This window comes from Anolis sagrei, chromosome 1 (assembly GCF_037176765.1).
Source record: "Anolis sagrei isolate rAnoSag1 chromosome 1, rAnoSag1.mat, whole genome shotgun sequence".
Taxonomy (NCBI): domain Eukaryota; kingdom Metazoa; phylum Chordata; class Lepidosauria; order Squamata; family Dactyloidae; genus Anolis; species Anolis sagrei.
In genome coordinates, this window is record NC_090021.1 from 183,476,115 (window position 1) to 183,502,371 (window position 26,257).

The 26,257-nt window shown below is 39.7% G+C and overlaps 2 protein-coding genes across 7 annotated transcripts in view; both read right to left on the reverse strand.

Annotated features, from left to right (window-relative positions):
* ANKAR (ankyrin and armadillo repeat containing) overlaps nt 1–3,369 on the reverse strand; it is a 46,409-nt gene extending 43,040 nt beyond the window's left edge. The window contains exons 1-2 of the mRNA XM_067470975.1: nt 2,367–3,369; nt 625–1,062 (exon numbers count right to left, since the gene is read on the reverse strand). Of these exons, the coding sequence (XP_067327076.1) occupies nt 625–1,062; nt 2,367–2,964 (1,036 nt within the window). The 5' untranslated portion in view covers nt 2,965–3,369. The remainder of the gene's footprint in view (nt 1–624; nt 1,063–2,366) is intronic.
* Nucleotides 3,370–6,498: 3,129 nt separating this feature from the next.
* On the reverse strand, nt 6,499–19,910 carry ASNSD1 (asparagine synthetase domain containing 1). Of its 6 annotated transcripts, none has more exons than XM_060780446.2 (6): nt 19,829–19,892; nt 14,648–14,701; nt 13,194–13,269; nt 10,990–12,543; nt 9,285–9,466; nt 6,499–7,184 (listed from the first exon to the last, which is right to left on the reverse strand). In XM_060780446.2, exons 4-6 carry the CDS (start codon nt 12,448–12,450, stop codon nt 6,929–6,931), a joined length of 1,899 nt encoding a protein of 632 aa, XP_060636429.2. In that variant the 5' UTR covers nt 12,451–12,543; nt 13,194–13,269; nt 14,648–14,701; nt 19,829–19,892; the 3' UTR covers nt 6,499–6,928. The 6 variants fall into 6 exon arrangements, with proteins under 6 accessions (XP_060636429.2, XP_067327018.1, XP_067327025.1 ...); XM_067470917.1 differs by lacking the exon at nt 19,829–19,892 and adding an exon at nt 17,188–17,215; XM_067470924.1 differs by lacking the exons at nt 10,990–12,543; nt 13,194–13,269 and adding an exon at nt 17,188–17,320 and having other exon boundaries at nt 19,829–19,910.
* Between the last annotated feature and the right edge of the window lie 6,347 nt (nt 19,911–26,257).

Genomic DNA, 26,257 nt, shown 5'->3' on the forward strand with positions numbered 1-26,257 from the left:
CCTTCGACAATACAATATAAATTTCCTTCAGCTCAGTTAAAGAAGAAGTTGCTCTGACTGCATACGTATCTGGGAACTTCATCAGATGGGGTAAATTCAGCATCCTATTATGCTTTCACCCCATCTAGAGGAGGGACATCACATGTCACCTGGATGAAAGCATTGCCCGACACTCCTCTGTTTCTGCATCACTCCTTCTTCTTCTCCTACTACTACTAGTAGGTATGGTGTCAGAATGCTGACTCACAACACTCTCCCTAATGCGGGAGCCAGCACAGGAGGTCAACACTTTCCCGTGGTGGGGAAAACGTTGAGGAGAGGGAGCTACTCTTGGAGTGACAGATTCGCCCCACTGCTCCCTCTTTTCTCCCAGATGATGAGGCTGTAGGAAAGTAAGATGGCTGGCTAGCAGGCTCTATGCCGTCACAGATGCCACAAGACATTTCCTGTCTTATGGTATGGACCCCATCCACTTGCATTTTACAATTGTATAAGTTCACCAGCTGAATGAGATGACTGTTGTTACACATAAAAACAAATATTTTAATACTAAACTCATACATATTGGACCTTGTTGACAGATTAAGAGAGATCTGACAATATAAAGAGAAAATATAATCCTACCTGAATAAGGCTGAAGAAGCCGACTTAAATTTGGAACTTTGTTTTTTCTTTTTAAACTGATAATGAATGGAATAAGAAAGCTTAGGAGCTTTAGGTATGCGATGTTCTTCCGGATTTCTGGTTTATTCTCCAAGTGTTTCCTCACAAGTTTTTGTTGAAGAATTAGCCGCTGTTGCAACCTCTGGTATGAAACGGTATCAAGACGGTCCTCGGTCATTCTTATGGCATTAGTGATGTTGTATGTACCATCAAACAAGAACAAATTTTCATGTTGCTGGATCTCAGTACTACCAAATGTCATTTTAAGGAGCATGTACTCCACAAACTGCATAAAGATTTTTTTCTCCTCTGTGCTGTTAGGATCATAAGTTGGATCTTCATTCATATTTTCATCATAGATTCCTCGAAAATCTGGCTCCTTTGAAATATCAACTAGGCCTGTATGACACACATGTACATAAAGGCTCTTTAAAATGTAAAAGAACACATGCAGTACGACCCCTGTATCCACAGGAATACATTCCAAGGCCCTACGTGGATACTTGAAACTATGGATAATAGCAGACCTTACATTTTGATTAAACTTGGGCTGGAAGTATACCATAGAATCACATTGGAGGACCTAGAGAGGCCAGGAACAGTCTGGAGGAAGGGGATATTTTGGGGTGTGAGGTAGTGAAACTGTGGATGTTGAATCTGTGGATAAGTGGGTCGTACTGTCAAAATATAAATACATCCTGCCATAAATGGACATACCTTTAGAACTGAAACAAATGTAAATGGTGTGCAATAATGTAATACCAATTAAGTTCAGAGAACTGCATTTGAAAGTGCTAAGGCTCACAATGCACAGGTTTAGTAATTTTATTGGCCAGGTTTCAAACATTCAGTGCTCTCCAGATCTGTAGGACTACAAATCTTACTATCTCCAGCCACTGTGACCCTGTGGGCTGGGAACAATGAGAATAATAGTCATTGCATTAGGACCAGAATGTGGATGGGAAAAGCCTTCCTGGGTTCTGAGACTGTGGTCGTTCACATCATCTGCTTAGATCTTTTAATTTTACATGTCTTTAAAAAAAAAGAATAAATAGAATGAAATAATAAATAATAAATAATATGTATTTCAGCATCTGGAGCTGCCGAGTGTTAACATGTATTGTCTGCAAATAGTTAGGTTGGATTGACACTTGAATATTAAATCATCTTCCATTTAAACCCTAAGCCTAACCCCAGTTAAACCCTAACCCTAACCCTTACAAATACTCCTTTGGATTCAAACCAGAGTGGGATATGATACTGGTCTATCTATTTCTGTTTTGTGTTTGTATATGTCAAGAGCCACCAGAATGTAGCCATTTGAGCTATGACTCTGGAGACTGGGGTTTGAATCTCACTCAGCCGTGAAACTACCAGATGACCTTCGGCAAGTCATACCCTCTTAGGCCCCTTCTGCACTGTCATAAATTCCAGAGTATCCAATCAGATAATCCACATTATCTGCTTTGAAGGGGATTATATGAGTCTACACTGCCATATAATCCAGTTCAAAGCAGATAATCTGGATTTTGTATGGCAGTGTAGAAGAGGCCTTAGTCTTCTACATACATACATGCAGTGGTCATATATGTTACTCTATAGGAAGTTTTCCTTCCCCTTGCATGTAAGCATATTGTATATATAACAAGTTACAAATGTGGTGTGCTAGTCACAAACCAGTGAACATTACACATTCTTCTTACCAGCTTGACAGAACTCCGCACATGCTGTTTTTTCTGTTTGAGGGGTGCCATCTGCATCAATGTCCATGCTAGAACGCCAGAGTTCAGAGAATCGGACCCGTTTTTCTTTGGGCATGTATGCCCCATGCCACAAGGCTTTCAGCATGTAGTCAACAGAGATTAACATTTGCCCTATCCTTGTGTCAAAGTATGCTGGAGCGATTGAGCACGATGTGCTCTGGTCGTAATTGGCATCCAGACTGATCGAAGGGATTTGATTCAGACAGTAAATCCCAACGGCTAACTCCCTGATCATCTGGTGGATTTCCTTACAGTCCAGAGCGAGCCCAGGCTCTACTGGGGCCAGCAAAATAACAGTGTGGACAGCGAAGGATTTCATCTCCTCGATAATTCCACCGGGAAGTTCTAAGGGACGGCGCAAGTCATCTTTGGATGCCAACCAGCTGCAGAACGACATGGTGAGCAGTTCCTGAAGCTCACTTCGCTCATACTTCTCAAAGAAGGCGGTGGCATTTCTTTGTGCTGCTAACTGGGCTAAATAGGCAGCCTCGTCCGCCTGCTCATTCCTAGGTGCTAGCTTTTTCACCGGTCTTAGCATTCTTCAGTTGTTTCCAAGCTGCTCTTCTAAATATAGTTAGAGAAATAGATAGATAGTTAAGCATATTATTTGTTGGAAGATATACTGATACAGACAATCCCCAAGTTACAGAGGATTGGTATCTAACAGAATTTCTGGGAACAGAGAGAGTATGATTATCTGAGGAACTGAGGTGATAAAGAATGGGCAGTTTCTTAGGTTTATGAATTATTTGTGAACTGCTTGTTCTCAGTATCCTATTAAAAAGGTCATGTCTATACACAAGAATCATGCCAATGTTCTCCAGACCCTTGATCATTTCAGTCTCCCTCCTCTAGGCACATTCCAGCTTATCAACATCTCCCATCAATTGTGGTGCCCAGAATTGGACACAGTATTTCAGATGTGGTCTAACCAAGGCAGAATAGAGGGGTAGCATGACTTCCCTGGATTTAACTTTTTGTCCACAAGGACTCCAAGATCTTTTTCACACGTACTGCTCTCGAGCCAGGCATTGTCCCCCATTCTGTATCTTTGCATTTCATTTTTTTCTGCGTAAGTGGAGTATCTTGCATTTGTCACTGTTGAACTTCATTTTGTTAGGTTCTGTAGGTAAGTTGAATTTGTATGTAAATCATAACAGGTACATTTTTAAGAGTAACTCCAGGCATATATATATATATATATATATATATATATATATATATATATATATATATAAAAAGTTTTGGGTAGCTTTGGGTAGCATAGGGAATGGTTAACACCCTTGTGATGTTTAATTATGCTGTCTGTGCCCCTGTTCAGAAGATTTTACCTCACAAATTGGATTTTGGTTAAATGTGGCTTGTTGTGGAAACAAGGATCGGTGCCAAAGCTTCAGTTGAGACACCCTATTCCCCATGATAACGCTTTCAGGAGTGATTTTTCCTTCTGAGGCATAGATTTCTCTCACTTCCTGTTGTCTCACCCTGTTCTTAACTATGAGTCATTTGTAGTCATTTGAGCAGGGGTCCTCAAACTAAGGCCCGAAAGCTGGATGTGGCCCTCCAAGGCCATTTACCTGGCCCTCGCTCTGGGTCAACCTAAGTCTGAAACGACTTGAAAGCACACAACAACAACAACAACAACAACAACAACAACAACAATCCTATCTCATCAGCCAAAAGCAGGCCCACACTTCCCATTGAAATACTAATAAGTTTATATTTGTTAATATTGTTAAAATTGTTCTTCATTTTAATTATTGTATTGTTTCAAAGTGTTTTTTGACCTACAAATAAGATATGTGCACTGTGCATAGGAATTCATTCAGGTTTTTTTCAAATTATAATCCAGCCCTCCAACAGTTTGAGGGACTGTGACATGGCCCTCTGTTTAAAAAAATATGAGGACCCCTGTTATAGAGTCTCAACAATTCAACCTAATTTGTGGCAGTACAACAACTACTTTCAAAGTAAGGACAGCACAATGAAACAGGAAACAACACTTTCAAACCAGGAACAGATTTTTTTTTCAAATTTTGTTACATAGTGTAATGCAGTGGTTCTCAACCTGGGGTCCCCAGATGAGTTTGGCCTACAACTCCCAGAAATCTCAGCCAGTTTACCAGCTGTTAGGATTTCTGGGAGTTGAAGGCCAAAAATATCTGGGGACCCCAGGTTGAGAACCACTGGTGTAATGCTTTTAAATAGTACATTCTCTGTGGCTTGACTATCCATCCTAAATGAGGATGTGTTTTGGATAATGAACAAACTACTAGGCAGATCGAGAGAGAAGATGAGAGTGAGACTCCCACAGTACCACTTGAGAGGCTCTTCTACATCCAGACGCTGTATTGTGCCATGGATGGCAGCTGTGTGGCTCCTCTTCTTCCTCCCCAAGCCTTGGCCTGGCACCCTTTGTGTCCCTCGGCTGCCATGTGGCCAAGAACCTACGGTGGGAGAAGGGGCCTACTGGGATGGGGCTGCCATGGGAACCGCGGAACAATATGGAAGGCCAACTGTGAGGGAGAAAGAGATACACGGGAAACAGGCCCCATCCCAGGAAACTGCATGACACTTTGTTGTTGTTCATTCGTTCAGTCGTCTCCGACGCTTCGTGACCTCATGGACCAGCCCATGCCAGAGCTCCCTGTCAGCCGTCACCACCCCCAGCTCCTTCAAGGTCAGTCCAGTCACTTCAAGGATGCCATCCATCCATCTTGCCCTTGGTCGGCCCCTCTCCCTTTTGCCTTCCACTTTCCCCAGCATAATTGTCTTCTCTAGGCTTTCCTGTCTCCTCATGATGTGGCCAAAGTACTTCAACTTTGTCTCTAGTATCCTTCCCTCCAATGAGCAGCCGGGCTCTATTTCCTGGAGGATGGACTGGTTGGATCTTCTCGCGGTCCAAGGCACTCTCAGAACTTTCCTCCAGCACCACAGCTCAAAAGCATCTATCTTCCTTCGCTCAGCCTTCCCTAAGGTCCAGCTCTCACAATAAACCCTAATTCAAAACACCCACTGAGAATGACTTTACTATGGTAAGCAGAAGGCACAAAGATCACTACACTCATTTTCAATGTACAGTCAGTCCTCAAATTACAAACATCTGATTTACAAATGACTCAAAGTTAAGAACATTGGCAAGACAACAGAAGACGAGAGAAATCTACCCCTTGGAAGGGATATTCACTCCTGGAAGAGTTATCATGAGGAAAAGGTGTCTCCACTGAAGCTTAATCACCAATTCTTAAAGGTGCAGCTGTTAATATTCTTCAACAACACACAATTTCTTCTGTGGGCTCTAAAAAAAGGGACAGTGTCTGTTTTGATGACATCATCATCATCATCATTATTTTACTGACACAAAAGCACAGTATGTCACAGCAAACGAGATCTATATACTGGATTTCATATCACAAAATCAGAAGTCGAACACTTCCCAAGCGTCTAGGACTGTGTGATGTATTATTATTGTTGTTGTTGTTATTATTATTATTATTATTATTATTATTATTATTATTATTATTATATGAAACACCACAAGATGAGTCCACAGTAGACACTCTGCTGGCTGTTGTATTGGATCACAAGTTGGACACTTCCCAAGTGTCTAGGACTGTGTGATGTATTAGTGAATAATGCGTGCAGATCCCAGTAAGGTGGCCTTTTGTAGCTTACTTGTCAGCACTGATTGTATTTAAGTGCAGGCCAAGGTCTTTAGGCACTGCACCCAGTGTGCCAATCACCACTGGGGCCACCGTGACTGGCTTGTGCCAGAGTCTTTGCAGTTCGATCTTTAAATCTTCATATCATGTCATCTTTTCCAGTTGTTTCTCTTCAATCCTGCTGTCACCTGGGATTGCAACATCGACAATCCATACTTTAACACGATATTATTATTATTATTAATAATATTAATATTCCACCCTTCTCATCCCACAGGGGACTCAGGGTGGAGCACAACATATATACGGCAAACATTCAATGCTGGGACATAAAATCATAAATATATACAAACATTTCCTGTAAAGCCTGGAGCTAAAATATTCCACTAAAGAATAGACAAACTGAAATATTCTTTAAAATCTACATATTTATTTTGGTTTATGCAGATGCTACAGAAATATATTTCTGAACATAGCTGCAATAGCAAAGTCTGTACAGTAATGACGGAGTTTTACAAAAATCAATGGAACTTAGCAATTACCTTTCCTTGGGCTGTTTTCCATGGTAAACTGGTTTATCCCAAAATAGCTGCATAGAACCAGTACCGTAGACCCTTCCACACAGACATATAACCTAGAATATCAAGACAGGAAATCCCACAATACCTGTTTTGAATTGGTTTATCCAAGTCCACACTACCATATCTTCCAGTTCAAATCGGATATTGTGGGATTTCCTGCCTTCATATTCTGGGTTATATGGCTGTGTGGAACAGCCCTTAATGGAAATGTCAAATATGTAATCATTTTTTAAAAGGTATCCTTCAGCCCTGGGTGCAGCTACTCTATTGAATGCATCTGGAGTCTTGTGCATTTGTCAGATGCCTTTTCATTTCTGTTCTCCATCTTTGCAATCCTGGAGCCAAACTGCATGGCTCTCTTTGGTAGAACGGAAGAGGCGGTCAGGCCAAGCTCCGCAGCGGCCAGGCGCAAAAGCAGTTTCTCCCCAACTCCTCGATGAACAGCCAAGTTTGCTTTCTCCCAAACAGGGAGGGAGTTAAGAAAGGACACGACGTCTTCATCAAGAAAGGGAAATCTGAAGTTTGAAAAGAGAGAGTTAAAGACAGATTTTTAAAAATGCATGTGAAAAATGCTTCAGAAAGGTATAATTTCTTTGCCTATTTGAAAGCACTTTTTTAGACTCCTCATAGAATTACAATTTCAATTTCTATGGATTCCATTCTCCAGATCATATCTGATCTGTTTACCTCCAGCCACCCATATCTCTATTCTTCCTGGATGGGACTACCATGTTCTTGGGTTGTGAATGACAGCATAGCCAATGGCAAATGGTTATGTGACATGATTTTTATTCCTGGGTTATCAGTGTCATTTCCTCATTAGTTCTATCATAAACACATGGAAAATATTTACTAAACTGCAAAAACTTTGCACATTAAAAGGTTAAAATGGCATATTTTCATTAAGGAAAATTACAAAGCAAGTGCATAGAAGGAAATAATAGTACTACACACAGCCACAAAAACAAAATTTCTTGAGTAGAACTACTTTCAAAGTATGGTAAGTAAGTAGTACTGCATAAATAAATAGGAAATTACACTTTCAAACCAGTAACAGAAAATCTTTTGAATGTTGTTGTCCAGGCTTTCATGGCCAAAACCACTGGGTTCCTGTGAGTTTTTTTGGATTGTACAGCTACGTTTCAGCAGAATTCTCTAACATTTCACCTGAATCTGTGGCTACAGATGCAGGCAAATGTTAGGAGAGAATGCTGCTGAAACATAGCCCTACAGCCCCAAAACTCACAGCAACTCTTTCAAATTTTGTTACATAGTGTTATGGGCGGTAGTCCAGCAACATCTGGTGGGTTGCATATTCCCATCCATAGTCTAGGATCACTTTCTCCATGACATGATGCCTGTCAACAAGGTTTTCCTTGGCTTTGCTCCGTCTAACTGGCTGGCAGGAGGTGCAGAAAAGGAGGCTATCACAAAACACCGCAATTGAACTTGGCAAGTAGAAGAACCCAACCAGAAATAACATGCCAATCTCACTCTAAAAATGCAAGAGTGTGTTTGCATGTAATGAGCACTAGCAGTTCCACAATGCTGTGCTATAAATTGTGCATATTCTGTTGGGCATATCGTGTTGGTCTGCTAATTTTGCATTTGTGGCGTCCACACTAGAGGATAATTTTTTGTTGTCGTGTCAGGAGTGACTTGAGAAACCGCCAAATCGCTTCTGGTGTGAGAGAATTGGCCGTCTGCAAGGATGTTGCCCAGGGGACACCCAGATGATTTTGATGTTTTTATCATCCTTGTGGGAGGCTTCTCATGTCCCCGCATGAGGAGCTGGAGCTGATAGAGGGAGCTCATCCGCCTCTCCCCAGATTCGAACCTGCGACTTGTCGGTCTTCAGTCCTGCCGGCACAGGGGTTTAAGCCACTGCACCACTGGTGGCTCCAGGATAATGGTGAGAAGGTGTTTTATATTTATTTAAGTGGAAACTAAGCTCCTTTCTACACTGCTATATAAAATCCAGATTATCTGCTCTGAACTGGATTATATGGCAGTGAAGATGCACACAAGCCAGTTCAAAGCAGATAATGTGGATTATCTGCTTTGATAATCTGGATTATATGACAGTCTAAAAGGGGCCAAAGTGATCTGTGTACTTCCTAAGCTCCTTCTCATTCAAAAAAATTAGGAAAATCACATTTACAGATATTTTGGGGCATGTCTAAAACAAGGCACTTTAACACACACATCCACATCACAAAAACCTATATACTCCAAACTCCAAACTTTTTGATCGCTTCTGATTTTGTTGGAAGGTGCTGGAGATGTTCATAGAGGCCTTAGATACCTGAACAACTAGTCTTGAGACTCCTTGAGGGAGGCCATCTCTGGTTTAAATATAAACTCATGTTACAAGTATGTCCAATGTACATAGAAACAATCTCAATTGTGACCTCCTCCACAAAGTCAACACACTATTGTGATTATTCAACCTGCTTTTCTTCAAGGAATAGCCTAGAAAGCTGCCACACATCTCAATGAAATTAGTGTATATCTTATGCCCACATGTTCAAATGTCATAAATTAAAAACAAAAAAAAAAACTTGAATCATTTCCAAGAAAGAGAAACCCTTCCTCTAACCTGCACATCCCCTTACCTAGCTTCTTTGCCATGATCTCCAATAACTCTATCATCTCGTCCAAGATTTCTTGAAGCGATACGTCCCAGCTCCATTCCTAGTTCTTCATTCAATCCTTCCAGGCCATGTTTTTCAAAGCAAACGCGGTGCCTGGAGTAGCCAGCAAGCTGCTCATCGGCCCCAATCCCAGTAAGTACAATCTGTAATCGAGCACAGGTTAGTTTCAGGTATACAATTTATGTATCACTTCCTCAACCCAAAGGAGTCTTGAAAGGATTTACCAAAACAGAAAATCAGAAAAAATAAGAAATGCATTTCTTAAAACTGCAGTTACTGAAAGTGTCCATCCAGAATATCATTTTAAAATCATGCCTCCTCCATGCAGCAGAATGAATGACAGGAGCAAGGCACCAAGAATGAACAAATAAACCTATACAAATGCCCGGGGAAAAGAGAATACCACAGAAAAGGCTACACTAGCATCTGAACAGAGCTTAGATAAATTATTTTTTTGTAATTAAATTCCCAATGCTCTTGTAGGTTGTGGCCTTCTGGAAACTGAAGTCCCAAAAGAAAAAAAAGAAAGAAAAGAAAAATTTCCAAATTCTGCACCTATCTATTTAACAATTCATCTGCTGTTTTCAAAGTATTATATTGAATTGTTTATATAGGGACTAAAACCAAAACATTTATTTAACATTAGAATCATAGAATCATAGAGTTGGAAGAGACCTCATGGGCCATTAAGTCCAACCCCCTGCCAAGAAGCAGGAAAAGCACATTCAAAGCACCTCCGACAGATGGCCATCCAACTTCTGCTTAAAAGTCTCCAAAGGAGCCTCCACCACACTCCGGGGCAGAGAGTTCCACTGCTGAATGGCTCTCACAGTCAGGAAATTCTTCCTAAAGTTCAGATGGAATCTCCTTTCTTGTAGTTTGAAGCCAATGTTCCGCGTCCTAGTCTTTAGGACAGCAGAAAACAAGCTTGCCCCCTCCTTCCTGTGACTTCCCCTCAGATATTTATACATGGCCCTCATCATGTCTCCTCTTAGCCTTCTCTTCTGCAGGCTTACTTTATTTTTTACTTTAACATTTAATTTTTACAGTATTAGTTTTATATGGCTCAATGGCTTCCCAATTAACTATTATCTTATATTTCAATAAGAATATTTTAAAATTAAAAACAGATACCACAAGCCTAATAGAATTATAGCAAAGGTTTGTATCTCAATTAAGTAACTATGGTTATGAAATGAATGCCAAATGAAGGATGCTTGCTCAAGGCACTGACTTTTATAATGTCAAAGAGGAAATTGCGCATTAACACCAGTACTCTGAAATATCCCTAGGTAAAAGGCAATTAAAAACAATTACAAGTGCAATCTGAAAAAGCAGATCAGGCCTGAATAGAGAAAGTATGCTTTCTCTTGTAGTAGCTTTCATTGCCAAAAGAAGCTCAAAATTAGATAGATAATTCCCTTTGGCCTATAATTTGAAATTCCATCAGTCATACACATGCACACACGCATACACATATACAAACACACTGTTTTGAAATTCAAGCTGAAGACTGAAACCTAAATGCTTTAAAACAGTAAAACTAAAATGACAGGGTTAACATGTATGTGTGTATAATAGAGAGATCAATTACAAGTTGTAAACTTTCCAGGATCCCACACGTGGTGGGATATAAACAAAAACAAGTCAACAGAAAAATCTGCACCTTTGCAGGACTTTGATATGGCCTTATATCTCCCTGGCTAGTAAGTAGACCTTCTCCTCTGGAAGCAAACCACACAGCGCAACCAATGCTATCATCCAAAACTGTGTCCAATGGATAAACCAAGTGACGTATATGTTGTTGTCTCATTGCTTTTAAATCCTCAAGTGTAACATTGATTTCCACAAAATTCCATATTCTTGAAGGATTAATATTTTTCAGTTCTTCTAGTCCTGCCCTGCCTGTAATTCTGTCAGGCACATTAAAAGATGGCACAGAATTGCCAGCCATGGTGTTACTGGCATTTAAGCCTTCTGGACTGGGTGGCAACTGGTTTTTCCTTTTGCTGTGTTTCTTCATAGAACTGTTTTGACTTCCCTGCTCTGGAACCATAAAGGCCACATTGAGGAGATCAATGGGTTCTTCCATAGGAACGTGCCTATCTGCAAGGGCTGCTATAAGCATGGAGTCAACACCACCAGAAAAAAGTATTGCAATTTCAGTCTTCCTCACATCTCCTGACACGTCTCCTCGTAATTGATCAGTATCTCTAACCAGACACAAGACTCGTCTCATTACTGCTCTACTCATTACATCAATGAATTGGTGGACTAGTTTCTTCCTGTGGTGTTCAGTAAGAAACATCTGAAGAACTTGCATATCATCTACATTTCTGATGAGATGTAGGAAGAGGGATTCTTGGGGTACTTTACATATCTCCTTATTCAAAGGAACTACAGGAGCTGTCAATGTGTTGGATTCATTTATTACCAGAGACACACGGGTTGGTAAATGTTTGGAAACCATTTGAGAGTCACCAATGATTTCTTCTTCACTTGAATTCTCTCTAGAAGGATATCTCCACTGATACAATGACAGCGTCACAGTGTTCGTTGCCGCACAGTCCTGGAGATCCACTTTGAAGATGCCTGATGCTGGAACCTCCTTCCATTGATGGTCGGAAACAGCACTTACGGAGGTGAGAGCAAAGATGTTGTCCAGCTCTTCATTAAACTGCCACAGGAGACTGCGGCGGCCAAAAAAATCTCTGCCAAACCACAAACAATGTCTGGATGCCTGGTAAAAAATGAAAGACCATGGGCCGCGGATAGAAGACAGCAATGAGAGAATGTCTGATTCATTACTGCAGGAACAAAGCCGACGAAAAACAATGTCAGTGTCATTTTCTTCAGCCTCGACGGGGATCCCACTGAAAACCTCTCCATTCCAAAGCAGCACATTATCACTTGTGGGCTCTTCCACAGGCTGTGGGGTCATCTTCCCCCTTAAGTGAAGTACATGGCCAGAAAATAAGCAATGATATGGAGGATGGGGCACAGTCTTGACCAACTCTTGGCTACCGCTGGGTCCTCTCCTTCTAAGATTACATAAAATGTCCTCTTTCAACAAAGAATTATCAGGAGGATGTTGAGACAAGCTGACGAGGCAGAAGATCCCACACATTTTGAACTGGGGTTTGGTTTTGCTACTTCTTGATTCGGGCTTTTTCAGAATTTTCCATTTCCTGGTGGGCTTTCTTCAACTCATCTAATGTATCTGTAAAACAGTGAAATCCATCTTTAGCCACAGTGTTGTAAAGGGAAGTGATGAACTTTAAACAGACAGTATCTATATTTTCTAGCAATCCAATCACTAAAAATGTGACAACATGTACTCTGAGTATAATCTAGAAATTTGTAATAGCAGCTAGAGAACAGGTTGCCCTATTAAAATGGATGGGGACCACAGCTACAGAAAGGGACAGTCAAAGCTGTTCATAAATATTTGGAGCACAGTCAGAGCAGGGGGGTGCTGATCTTTGTCTCCATATTTTTTTTCCTGCATAGATGCTTAATGTTTTTAAAGAAAAAAAATGAGCACTAGGATTTGTACTAAAAACAAGATGCCTACAGTACCATGACAGGAAAAAAAAAACATGGGACATGAAATGAAATAAAATCAACTTTCACCAGAGATATATCCACTTAATTTAAGTAACAGTACGACCCCTGTATACACACACAGTTTTAAAATATTTCTGATTTTGAAATTTCAGATAAGCAACATATATTTGAAACTACAGAACTTATTTTGAGAACCTGGCAATTTTAATGTGTTCTGCCAGCTTTAAGGTAGAGGCAAAAGACACATTGGCCACATACATAAACAAACAAGCAAACAAACACAGATCACGTTTAAGAACATACTTTTGCATTCAGATAGCGTTTGGGTTCTGTCTGCTAGAAAGAATATGTTGCTGTTTTGCTGTTGCCTGTAAACTTTCTAGAAAAAAGAAAAAGAAGCAAATAAGCTTAAACAGACTACATCCAGAGAAAGAGAGAGAGAGAGAAGAGGCAACAATGTTCTTATTTCTGCTATTTTTTCCTGAATTATTTTAAAGGTAAAGGTTTACCTTTGGCATTGTCCATAGACACCTCCCATGTTACTGGCATGATTGCATGGAGCACCATTACCGTCCCACCAAAGCAGTTCCTATTGATCTACTCACATTTGCATGTTTTCAAACTGCTAGGTTGGCAGAAGCTGGGACTAACAACGGGAACTTACCCCATCCTGCAGATTCAAACCACTGACCTTCCGGTCAGCAAGTTCTGCAGATTAGTGGTTTAACCCACTGTGACACCACAGCCCAAAAAGGTAGCCACACTTTCAATTGGATATTCTCTTTATTAACATACACAAAGGAAAACATGAATAGGAAAATGCAGGCATCGATCCCGTTACCTCTCACATTCTAAGCGAGCACTATACCATTTTATATTCTAATCTTAAAAATACAAATCTAGAAATAACACCAAGTAACATTTTTTTTAATGTTCTTGACCTGAAAGTGTTATTTCCTGTTTAATTTTGTGATACTTACTTTTAAAGTCATCATTATATTCTGGAAACTTTGTATTTGTGGCTGCCACAAACTATGTTGAATTAGTTGAGACTTGATTCGATATTCACAAAAATACTATAGCATAGTGTGCAGCAGGATGTCCCACCAAAACAATGTTTTTGCAGTTTAATAAACTTTCCCCATTTTTTTAAAATGATAGAACCAATTAGGAAATGATGTTTATAATTCAGGAACAAAAATTGTGTTACACAGTGTAATCAACACATCATTAGTTCTTCTCTTGGACACAATTCTCCACAGGAAAGCTGAGGAGGAGGGAATGTTAACGCCCTGTGCATCCTTTTACCATGCCTTTGCTTTAAATGGGAAACCACCCCAAAACTAGTGAACCAATGGAATACTGACTGTTGGAAAAAATGAGAAGAGTCCTTTCACAGCTTTGTAGCTCAATTCTATGAGAAGCTCAGCTGACAAGAACATGTCAAGAGGAAATGTAGTTATTGCTGAATCAGTGCAATCTCACACGCTGGAACAAGTTCAGAAGGCCACAATGGTGCACCAAGATTGGTAAATGCATACTCATCAGCAGCAGCCATCACATTCAAAGTAAAACAAACTGGTAAACCTAACAGATAGGAGGAACTCTTTTGGAACAGAAACTGATTCATAAGACAGCAAAAACAACTCAATTTACTTTGCAAACTGATGCAGTTGTACATTAATCAGGGTACCAATTCCATACATATCTGCTTCCTTTCACCAATCATTAGTAATAATCAAACGCAAGTTACTTACCCGGTTCTTTTTCAAGTTGGAAAGTTCATCAACTATAACTTTTTGCTCTTTAATCTGAAAGACCGAAAAAGAAGCAATTTTCTTACAATGCAAGTCAATCCTTAGCCCAAAAGAAACATCTGATTCAAATAATTAATTAAAAATAAGGGTTTTTTTCCCCTTCTTATAGTTTGGCAACCAAAGAAGTCAGCGTCTATTGGCAAAATGCAGTTCACACTTTTTATCTTCTCCAGGCAAACTGCAAACTTTTTCAAACTGAGGTTGGTCCACGGATTCAAACCCCAAAAGCAATTCTTATGCCAATTCTAATAAGAGACACCATTTTTCTATTCTGTTGTATATAATGGGTTTTAGCATTCATGGGGGGGACCAAACCCTCACTAATACATACCACTGTATTTAGTATTACTTTTTTATCGTGTCAGAAGCAACTTGAGAAACTGCAAGTTGTTTCTGGTGTGAGAGAATTGGTCGTCTGCAAGGATATTGCCTAGGGTACCCAAATGTGTTACCATCCTGTGGGAGGCTTCTCTCATATCCCCGCATAGGAAGCTGGAGCTGACAGAGGGAGCTCATCCCTGTCTCACGGATTCGAACTGCTGACCTTCAGATCGGCAGTTCAGCCAGCAAAAAGATTTAACACATGTACAACCATGGCTCCTTCAGTATTACTGAAAATACTGATCATATCAGATATTAGTTTTAAAGCAGTTAAGTAGACTTTTGAAAATATTGAAAAAATTGAAATAGATCCCATTAGTTATATATAAGTTGTAGGATGGAAGCAGGATGGAATTGATATAAGATATCCCTTTCAAACATGACTCAAATGCCTAGAAGGTGAATTGAATGAAGGCTGACTTTGAAGACATGCTTTGAGTTCCCTTTTTAGCACTAGTGAGAAGGAGCAATGAGGTTGCATTGCTGCTGGCAATTTGGATAAATATGATATAATAATATACTTTTTAAATAGTTATAGTATATTTTTATCTACTTGCATAGCCTCTTGTGTTGGAGATAACACCCCTATTAAGTGGACACCCACTTTCTACTTTGAAGCACAACCCTATACATGTTTACTTAAAAATATGTCCAACTGTGTTCAATAGAGCTTGTCCTCCAATATGATCAGGATTGAAGTCTAAAGGCAGTAATCCCTTCACTGAAGACTTAGATTCCTAGATAGAACATTTTAAATCAAATTCATGAATAACAATGTGTAACAAAATTTGAAAAACATCTGTTCTGGTTTGAAAGTGTTATTTTTGTTTAATTGTGTGGTACTGACTATGAAAGTCGTTGTTTACTTCAGAAACTTCATTTTTGTGCCTGCTACAAACTATATTGGATTGGTTGAGACTCTAGGAGATATTCATTGAAAAACTATGTGCTGCAGGATGTCCTGCAAAATCAAAGTTTTTGCAGTTTAATAAACTTTTCCCCATGTTTTTATGACATACCTGCTTAGAAAACAACATGCATAACTCAGGAACAAAAAAAATGTGTTACATAGTGTAATCAAATCCACAAAAGTCAAAACTTCAAATGTGTCAGACCCTTATTTCTAATCTCTGATTCATTTAGGGTTGGGGGTTTTCTAGTCTCAGTTTTCAAGAGGTGCACATATCCTTTCAAGTTTTCATCATATAGCTTCACTTACACTATGTTATTCAGTTTTTGTTCCTGGATTTTTAATGCCATTTACTAATTAGCTCTATCATAAACACATGGAAAAAGGACATCCTCCAACACACATTTTGCTATTGTTTTTCAATGAATATCTCATTGAGTCTCAACCAATTCAGCATAGTTTGTGGCAGCCACAAAAATGAAGTCTCTGGAGTATAACAACTACTTTACAAGTAAGCACTACACACTTAAACAGGAAATAACACTTTCAAACTAGGAACCTTTTTTTCAAATTTTGTTACATAGTGTTATTATTCTCACATTTGAAATCAACATAGAATAGCATTGACTATACCATGTAAACTAAGCACAATTCTATTAGCATTGCCTTTTAAACTGTTTCTTGTTGATAGCAAATCAAATCTGGGAGGAAAAAAAATGACATGAGAGTGGCTAAACTGGTTGGTCCCCACCAAAGCCCCTAAGAGCAATCCCTATGGTTGCTCAAAGGACCAGCTCATATATTGGGTGGCCAATTAAAGGTGTAAGCACAAAAATCTTACACCTGATAGCAGAGATCAATACTTGCTCGTGGTTTTTGCACCAGAAATGATTCTAATGCAGAACACATGCAGTAGGCCCTTTCACACAGCACAAGTATAGTGCTATGGTTCCACTTTGTGGGATCCTTTTATCTCCCCTAGCGGATGCAGGGTGGATCCTGGGATTTGCAGTTTGGGGAGGGGCCTTTAGGATCCTTATCCGGAGAGTTCTCCTTTGAACAAACTACAGGATTCCCAAGGAGGCAGCCATGGCACAGTTTAAGGGGAATCTCCTTTTCCTGCCTGGCAGGGGGTTGGACTAGATGGCCCACTCCAACTCTATGATTCTATGATCTCTTTCCCACTGACCTTCCTGCTCAGCTCCTCTTTGTCACCCAGCTTCGCTCCTTCCCCCTCCTCCTCTCTTTGTGGCATCTGGCTTGACATTGGCTTCAAGGTATGCAGATCTTGATGCTCACGGACCAAAGTCACCCCGCAGCTCCTAGGCACACGAAATCAATGACTGCTCCTTCAAAAAATAAAATAAAAATGGAAGTGTATCTTAAAGGTGGGAAGGATTGGCAGATCTACAAAAAGTAGAACATCAATATATTCACTTAAATAGCCTAAAATAAATTCATGAGCCTGTGGAGAAAGGGTTGAGTATTCCATAAATGGAAATCTGAAATGCTCCGAAATTGTGCAGGCGGATTGCTGAGAGGGTGACACCTTTGTTTTCTGATGGTTCGTTGTACAAAAACACTGTTTCATGAACACAATTATTAAAAAATATTGTATATAAAATTACGTAGTTTCAGGCTACATGTATATAACGACAATAATAAAAACATGATTTAAACAGTTTATTTAAATGGATTATATGTTATTGTTTTTATGATTTTAATGCAGAATATATTTTTATTTTATATATTTTATGTTGTAATGTGGCACTGAATCATTGCCAGTTTGGAAGTGGCTCTGAGTCCCTTTCGGGGTTGAGATACAGCAAGGTAAAAATACAATAAATAAATAATGAATGTATTCATTGACTGCCTCTCCTCCTGGCTCAAGGTGGGATGCAACATGGTTGAAACAGATTAAAATATAACACTATTACAACACATATATTAAAACACACATAACAAAGAACGACACTGACACTAATAAAATGTAGATTAAAATCCAGAGTTTAAAACTGACGAGTGAGGCCTGCCCGAAGAGATAGGTCTTTAGTTGTGTCTTGAATTTCCACAGCTGATTTAATATGTTTTATATAAAAGATAAATTGTGTGTTTAGACTTGGGTCCTATTGCCAAGGTATCCCATTATGTATGTGGAAATATTCCAAAATCCGGGGGGGGGGGGGGGAGGAGGAAGGGGGGACAAACCCCAAACGCTTCTGGTCCCAAGCATTTCAGAGAAATTATACTCATCTTATATAAAGGTATACTGTCACCACTATTTTGACAAGTAATCGCTGGTGGGTGATATTTTGGATTTCAGCTCCCAGGATCCCTGACTGTTGGCCAAGCTGGCTGGGACTTCTGGGAGCTGAAGTTCAAACTAGATCTGGGGATCACTGCTCTAGATCCTTTGCTGAACTACATCTTCCAATTGTCTGCTCAATCAACTCTATCAGCATGACCTGATGGGAGTTGTAGTCCCACATCACCTAGTGCAGTGGTTCTCAACCTGTGGGTCCCCAAGTGTTTTGGCCTACAGCTCCCAGAAATCCCAGCCAGTTTACCAGCCAGAAGCAACATGCAGTTTCTCAAGTCGCTCCTGACACGCAAAAACAAATAAACAAACAAACAAAAACCATCCCGGGCCTGAGGTTTAGCACAGTTGGTAAATCAACAGCAACTATAATATCTATCAACTGAAAGGTTGCTGGTTTGAAGCCCCGGGTCACTGTGAGCGGCTGACTGTCAGCCCTGCTCACTGTTTACCTAAGCAGTTAGAAAACAGCTTTAGCTGTAATTAGAGAAATTAGGTACTGCTAAACGCAGGGGAGGTGTTTTACAACGCCATAAAGAAAAGAAGATCAGAAAATGCTGGAATGAGGAAGTCCTGATGCCTCTTCGTCATAGAGGATGGAGTGACAGCAACAAAACAACACACCTTTCTGTTCTGTCTGTGTACTGTCTATACAAAGCGGCATTGAATGTTTGCACTGTATGTGTACTGTGATCCGCCCTGAGTCCCCTTCAGAGTGAATTATTATTATTATTATTATTATTATTATTATTATTATTATTATGGAGCCCCCGGTGGTGCAGTGGGTTAAACCCTTGTGCCGGCAGGACTGAAGACCGACAGGTTGCAGGTTCAAATCCAGGGAGAGCGTGGATGAGCTCCCTCTGTCAACTCCAGCTCCTCATGCGGGGATATGAGAGAAGCCTCCCACAAGGATGATAAAACATCAAGACATCCGGGCATCCCCTAGGCAACGTCCTTGCAGACAGCCAATTCTCTCACACCAGAAGCGACTTGCAGTTTCTCAAGTCACTCCTGATACGACAATAATAATAATAATAATTATTATTATTATTATTATTATTATTTCTGGGAGGTGAAGGCCAAAACATCTGGGGACAAACAGGTTGAAAATCACTGACCTATGATCTCATCTACTCATCTACTCCCCACAATGTAAAGAATCTTGTACTATAGAATGGATGCAGTTTGACTACCATGGCTTAGTGTTATGCAATCCTGGAAGTTATAGTTTAACAAGGTATTTAGCCTTCTCTGCCAAAGAAATCTCATGATCCTATAGCACGAAGCCATGGCAATTCAGTTAAAAATGGGATCAAACTGTATTAACGCTATGGTGTGGATGTACCCCAAGTGCTTTGATATCTATTCTAGAGCCTTATAACTCCATATATTAAGACATCTGGAAATCCTCCAGTGCCTATCGCTTTATTATTTGTTATTTTAAAAAACCTATTACTTAACTGATGACCTGTCCCCTTCCCTCTCCAGGGCTGGGATGCATGGGACTTACTTGCTCCTCTGCAGGAAAGCACACTTCCCATTCATCCATGCCTTCTGGGTTCTGCACTCCGCTTCCGGGAATGGTCACGTGATTGGCCATCGCGTTCGAAAGCGGGCGGGTCCGAACCGACCCCGTGATTCTGATTGGACGAGTCACGTGACGAGCACGTAGCTTAACCAATGAAACGAAAAGCTCGGCTCACTCGCTGGCCAATCGGGAGGACGATCAAGCATCTCGCCAAACCAATAGAGACTCCAACTCTCAGAAGCCTCAGCTCATGGGAGTTGTAGTTTGGCAAGGTCTCTAACCTTTTCTGTCCAAATAACTCTGGCTCCTGACCAAAGTACAACAACTCCTAGGATCTCATAGCTTTGAGACATGGCACTTTTGTGGATGATGTCTACAGAGTACAGATCTTTGTGTTCAGACTACAACTCCCATCATCTTCACTAGCCTGAGATCCTGAAACTGATGTGAGGGCATCCACACTACATCATCCTCATCCTCACTACCATTACTAGGTTTCAGGCCATATAAATATCCAAATTTATGGAAGATAAATTAGCATTGACTTACAAAAAGGTATTGATTGGGACCCCTTCCACACAGCTGAGTAAAACCCCACATTTTCTGCTTTGAACTGGATTATAGGACAATGTGGACTCGGATAATGCAGTTCAAAGCAGATATTGTGGGATGTTTTACCTTGATCTTCTGGATTATAGGGCTGTGTGAAAGGGCCCTTAGCCCCAGGCAAAGGCAGTTTGTAGTTGTGCTTTGCCAGCCTTGTGTGATAAAGTCCACTCCACCATGCCGTGAATCTCAGTGGGTGGCGTTGGGTCCTGATAAGTAAATGGAAAGGTTTCCTCTTGATGTTAAGTCTAGTTGTGTCCAGCTTTGGGGAATGGTGCTCATCTCCATTTCTAAGCTGAAGAGCCAGCTTTGTCAATCGACACCTCCAAGGTCATGTGGCCAGCATGACTGCATGGAGCGCCGTTACCTTCCCGCCGAAGCGTTACCTATTGATCTACTCACATTTGCATGTTTTCGAACTGCAAGTTAGCAGAAGTTGGGGCTGACAGCAGGAGCTCACCCCAACCATGGTTTCGAACTGCCAACCTTCCAATCAGCAAGTTCTGCAGCTTAGCAGTTTAACCCACTGCGCCACCACACTCTTCTCTAATGAGTTTACGGCAGTTTTCTAAAGATGACCAAAAAAAATGATCGTAACCTAATCGTACTAATGTTAGAGAGTGGTCCCTGGTAAAAAAAAAAAAAAAAGGTTGGGAACCACTGTGCTAAATGCTAACCATGAAATTGTGTTGGAGGGCCTTGGGAGTCCTACAAAAGTTTTCTCTCCAGAAATCTATAGGTCCTCCACAACACGACTGGAGGAAGTGGTCCATAGAGTCACACTGGTTCTTAGAAAACCATTTTAAAATTAATTCCTCAAATAATCAAATCCACAAAACTCAAACCTGCATATTTATATTTTACTTGTATTTTATGTGTTTTATAGCACTGATATGTGCTGTTTGTAAGTCGCCCCGAGTCCCTTTGGGAGATGGTGGCAGAATATAAATAAAGTTGTTGTTGTTGTTGTTCTAGTTGTTATTGTATTATTATTATTATTATTATTATTATTATTATTATTATTATTTGAAGCACAACAAAATGAGTCCACAGCAGACACTCTGCTGGCTGTTGTATTGGATCACACATCGGACTCTTCGCAAGTGTCTAGGACTGTGTGATATATTGGCAAATAATGTGTGCAGATCCCAGTAGGGTGGCCTCTTGCAGCTGGCAGGTGATAATTTTGTCAGCACCGATTGTTTTTAAGTGCATGCCAAGGTCTTTAGGCACTGCACTCAGTGTGCCAATCACCACTGGGACCACCTTGACTGGCTTGTGCCAGAGTCTTTGCAGTTCGATCTTTAAATCCTCCTATTGTGCCAGCTTTTCCAGTTGTTTCTCTTCAATCCTGCTGTCACCGGGGATTACAACATCCACAATCCATACTTGGTTTTTTAACATGATCTTGTGCTCCAAAACTCTGTTTGTCTGAATTCGGAAGTCCCAGAGGAGTTTGGCATGTTCATTCTCTGTAACTCTTTCCGGCTTGTGATCCCACCAGTTCTTTGTTGCAGGCAGATGGTATTTGTGGCACAAGTTCCAATGAATCACCTGAGCAGTGGTGTTATGCCTCTGCTTGTAGTCTGTCTGCGCGATCTTCTTGCAGCAGCTCAGGATGTGTTCTATTGTTTCATCTGTTTCCTTCCAGAGTCTACACTTGGGATCTGTCATCGACTTTTCAATTCTGGCTTTGATGGCATTGGTTCTAATGGCTTGTTCTTGGGCTGCCAGAATCAGGCCCTCCGTCTCCTTTTTCAGAGTTCAATTTGTGAGCCACATCCATGTTTTTTCTTTGTCAATTTGGCTCTCAATTTTTCCCATGAAGAATAATGATGATGATGATGATGATGTGAGGATATGATTGTTCTCATCCAATGTCTATTTCCACACTCATCAGTTCAGCAGTGGTCACAAGTGTCTGAATACAAGGGAGTGCTGCCGTCTAGTGGGAACATTGGGATTAGGAATGGGGAAGGTTTTTCTGAAACAGGCTGACCTCACTCTCTATCATAAAAAAGCACATATATACAACTAATATCATTGCCCCCCCCCCCCTCTTTGTCAGTTCTCTCTGTGTTTTAGCTGAGCTGTCCAATCTGTTTTGTTTTTCTCCTGCAGTGTTTCGCAATCTCCTCCAACCTCAGCTCCTGGCCCCGAGCCACACATTCTTTCACTGAATTATTTGTCAGGGAGCAAGATGGGAAGGAAAAGGATCAGAGAAACTCTTCCTCACCGTTACAAAGTTTCTTGTCTTTTGAGCCAAGAAAATTATTGCTTCTTTATATCTTGATCATTATACATGGCCACAAATACACTTAGGGTACATCTACCGTGTAGAATGAATCCAGTTTGAAACCACTTTGATTGCCATGGTTCAAAGTTATGGAATCCTAGGAGTTGTAGTGAGGCACAAGCACAATTTGGCAGAGAGGAGGCTATATAGACCTTTTAAAACTACAGCTTCAATAACACTATGTAACACATTTTTGTCCTGTGTTATAAATGACGTTTCCTAATTCCTTCTATCATAAAAAAAAAGTGAAATGTTGACTACACTTTAAAAACTTTGTTTTTGTGGGACATCCTGGAGCACATTTTGCTATAGTTTTTCAATGAATATCTCTTCAAGTCTCAACCAATTCAAGATGGTTTGTGGCGGCTACAAAAATAAAGTTTCTGGAGTATAACAACTACTTTCCAAATAAGTACCACACAATTAAACAGGAAATAATGCTTTCAAACCAGGAATATATATATATATATATATATATATATATATATATATATCTCCAAATTTTGTTACATACTTCACTCTAGAGAATGAATCCACTTAAAAGCCGGTTTCTGCCTCCTGACGAATTCTGGGCTTTATAGTTTAGTGAGGTTTTCAAGGCTCACCCCTAAACTACAAACCCCAGAATTCTGCAGGAGGCTAAAACTGTATTTAAAGTGGATTCATTCTCTAGTGTGATGAGGCTGATATTATAATAGTGTTATTAGCAGATGGATTAACAGCCACAGTCACCTTTATAATGTTGAACTGTTATTCTGTTTTTCAGGTTGATAGATTCCATAACATTGAGCCATGGCAATTAAAAGTGGTGTCAGACTGAATTCGTTCTACAGTATAGATGTACCTTTATGCTGGAGAACATCAATATTTTCAGTCAAAGGGCACTCACGGTTTGTGCTGATATGAAAAGGTGTGTCAGAATGTGTAAGTTCTGGAAACAAAAACCTGTGTTTTAATGTTACTTTAAAACTTCATGCATATTAATGGTGCTTTATCATGACAGTAGCCTGCAATTTACTAATGGACAGAGCTACTGGTAAATCTAATTCCTTTTCTCAGTAAGAATAGTAAAGGTAAAGCTTTCCCCTTGACATTAAGTCTAGTTGTGTCCAGCTCTGAGAGGTGGTGGACATCTCAATATCTAAACTAAGGAGCCGGCGTTGTCGATAGATGCCTTCTAGGTCATGTGGCCGGCATGACTGCATGGAGCACATTTGCCTTCCTATTGATCTATTCACATTTGCATGTTTTTGAACTGCTAGATTGGCAGAAGCTGGGGCTAACAATGGGAGCTCACTCCATCCTGCAGATTCGAACCATCAACCTTCCAGTCAGCAAATTCTGCAGCTTAGCAGTTTAATCTGCTGCACCACAGTGGTCCCTTGCAGTAAGAGTAGATGCACTAAATTCATTTGCGTTGTTACAATACTTAGGTCACATCCCGTTGATTCAAGTCTCTTCCAGTTAGGATAAAGAATTGGAGTTTCCCAGCAGGAAACAACCTTGAAAGACATCATTTACATCTAAAAACACCTACAGAAAGAACCACACTATTACCACACAAAGTTTATTACACACAGTTAATACCCTAAGTGTAGGCCCTTTGTTTCCCTCCCAACAATATAAACATATATTACTAAAAAATGTTAGCTAGCCTGTTATTTTTCTCATGTTCTGGTTGCAAATAAAATATGCAGTATCGTGAATTGAATTAAAGGTTCAGCATCCCTTATCTGGAATTCTGAAATAGAGTACTCCCATAATCCAACATTTTCACATATGTGACATCTTTGCTTTCTGATGGTTCGATGTGCACAAACGTTGATTCATTCACTAAAGTATTTAAAATATTGTGTATACAACGACTTTCAGGTTATGTCTATAAGATATATATGAAACATAACTGAATTTCATGTTTTGATTTGCCTTTCATTTCCAAACTATGTACATATATGCAAATATAGGTATTACAAAATATGAATAAGTAAAAATATCCATGGTATTTTGGATAAGGGATATGTAATCTACATTTTGACATTATGAACAGTTCATAATGTCAAAATATAGATTAACTATCCAAAATATAGATTAACTATCAAAATACTACGGATTGTTTTTTTTACTTTTTCGTATTTTGTAATAGCTGTATTTGCATATATGTCATGTTTTTCTTCATTATAATATATTATTGTTTTAGTATTAAAGTATGGATTAAATCAGTCAAGAAGAAAAAACATTACATTTTTATACAATCTAGCCATCTTCTCATCATATTATACATGTTTTTAACAATAGGGTTTTAACAAAACTTTTATACTCAGCCAATATTAAAGCAAAATGCCATTCAAAGCAGTCAAATGTAAATATGAATGTTTTCACAGCACATAGTTGTGTGTAGCTCAGCATGGAGCCAAAGTACTAAGATTATGTGATTGAAATGAGAAAAACAGCATGATTAAATTATTTATAGTATTGTGGTTTTCTGACAATGTGATTCACAAATGCAGGAGATGTAGATGACTTGTTTAGGTCCTAGTTTTTTTCTCATGCTGCATCATATTTGCACATAGAGCCAATATGTTTGGGCCATTTATTTGCAAATTGGAAATGCATGAGTCAAGTGGGCTGTAGATCTGCTATGAGCAACCTTCAGTTGAAATAGAAGAAAACATCTCAGAGCAGAAACATGTTATGTCAGATTATAAGAGTTTATTTACAGTTCTAGAAGGAAGAACTTTAATACATTTTAAGTACTATAATGAAGATTTCATCCTGCCCTTTAAACATATGGTTTAGGATTTGTTTTTAATCTTCATACAAAACAAAGAAAAGAAGTGGGAGTGTATGATGAATCAGATTAGGAAGAATGCAAACCGATTTTTGTAGCACCTTTGAGACTAACAAAGAGAAAGATGTAGCATAAAATTCCATAGATTGGGTTGGTCCACGAAAGCTGATGCTATACATTTCTGTTATTTCTTAAAGTGTTACATGGACCTTTGGTGTACTGATACAAAGACAGCCAAGTCTTTGCATAATAGGCAGGAATAAAGCCTAGCATGAAGAAGGTCCCAAGTTCAATTCCGTCATCTTCTGGTTGACATAGCTGGAGAAACCCAAAGCCATAGAGAAATCACAGAGACAATCAGTATAGACAGCAGTTGGAAGTGTGTGTGAACCTTTACGTCATTGCTTCTTAAACTGTTGATACCAACCCCAAATGATTTCCCTTTAGCACAATGTCGGGGTCGCGAAATTTGATTGTATAAACTCACATAATCCAGTTCAATACAATTCTGAAACTGCATAATAATAATAATAATAATAATAATAATAATACACTTTATTTATATTCTGCTTTATCTCCCCAAGGGGACTCAGGGCGGATTACAGTATTTATTTATTTATTTACGACATTTATATGCTGCCCTTCTCACCCTGAAGGGGACTCAGAGCGGCTTACAAGTCATATGTACATACATCATACAACATTATTAGCATAGTATTAA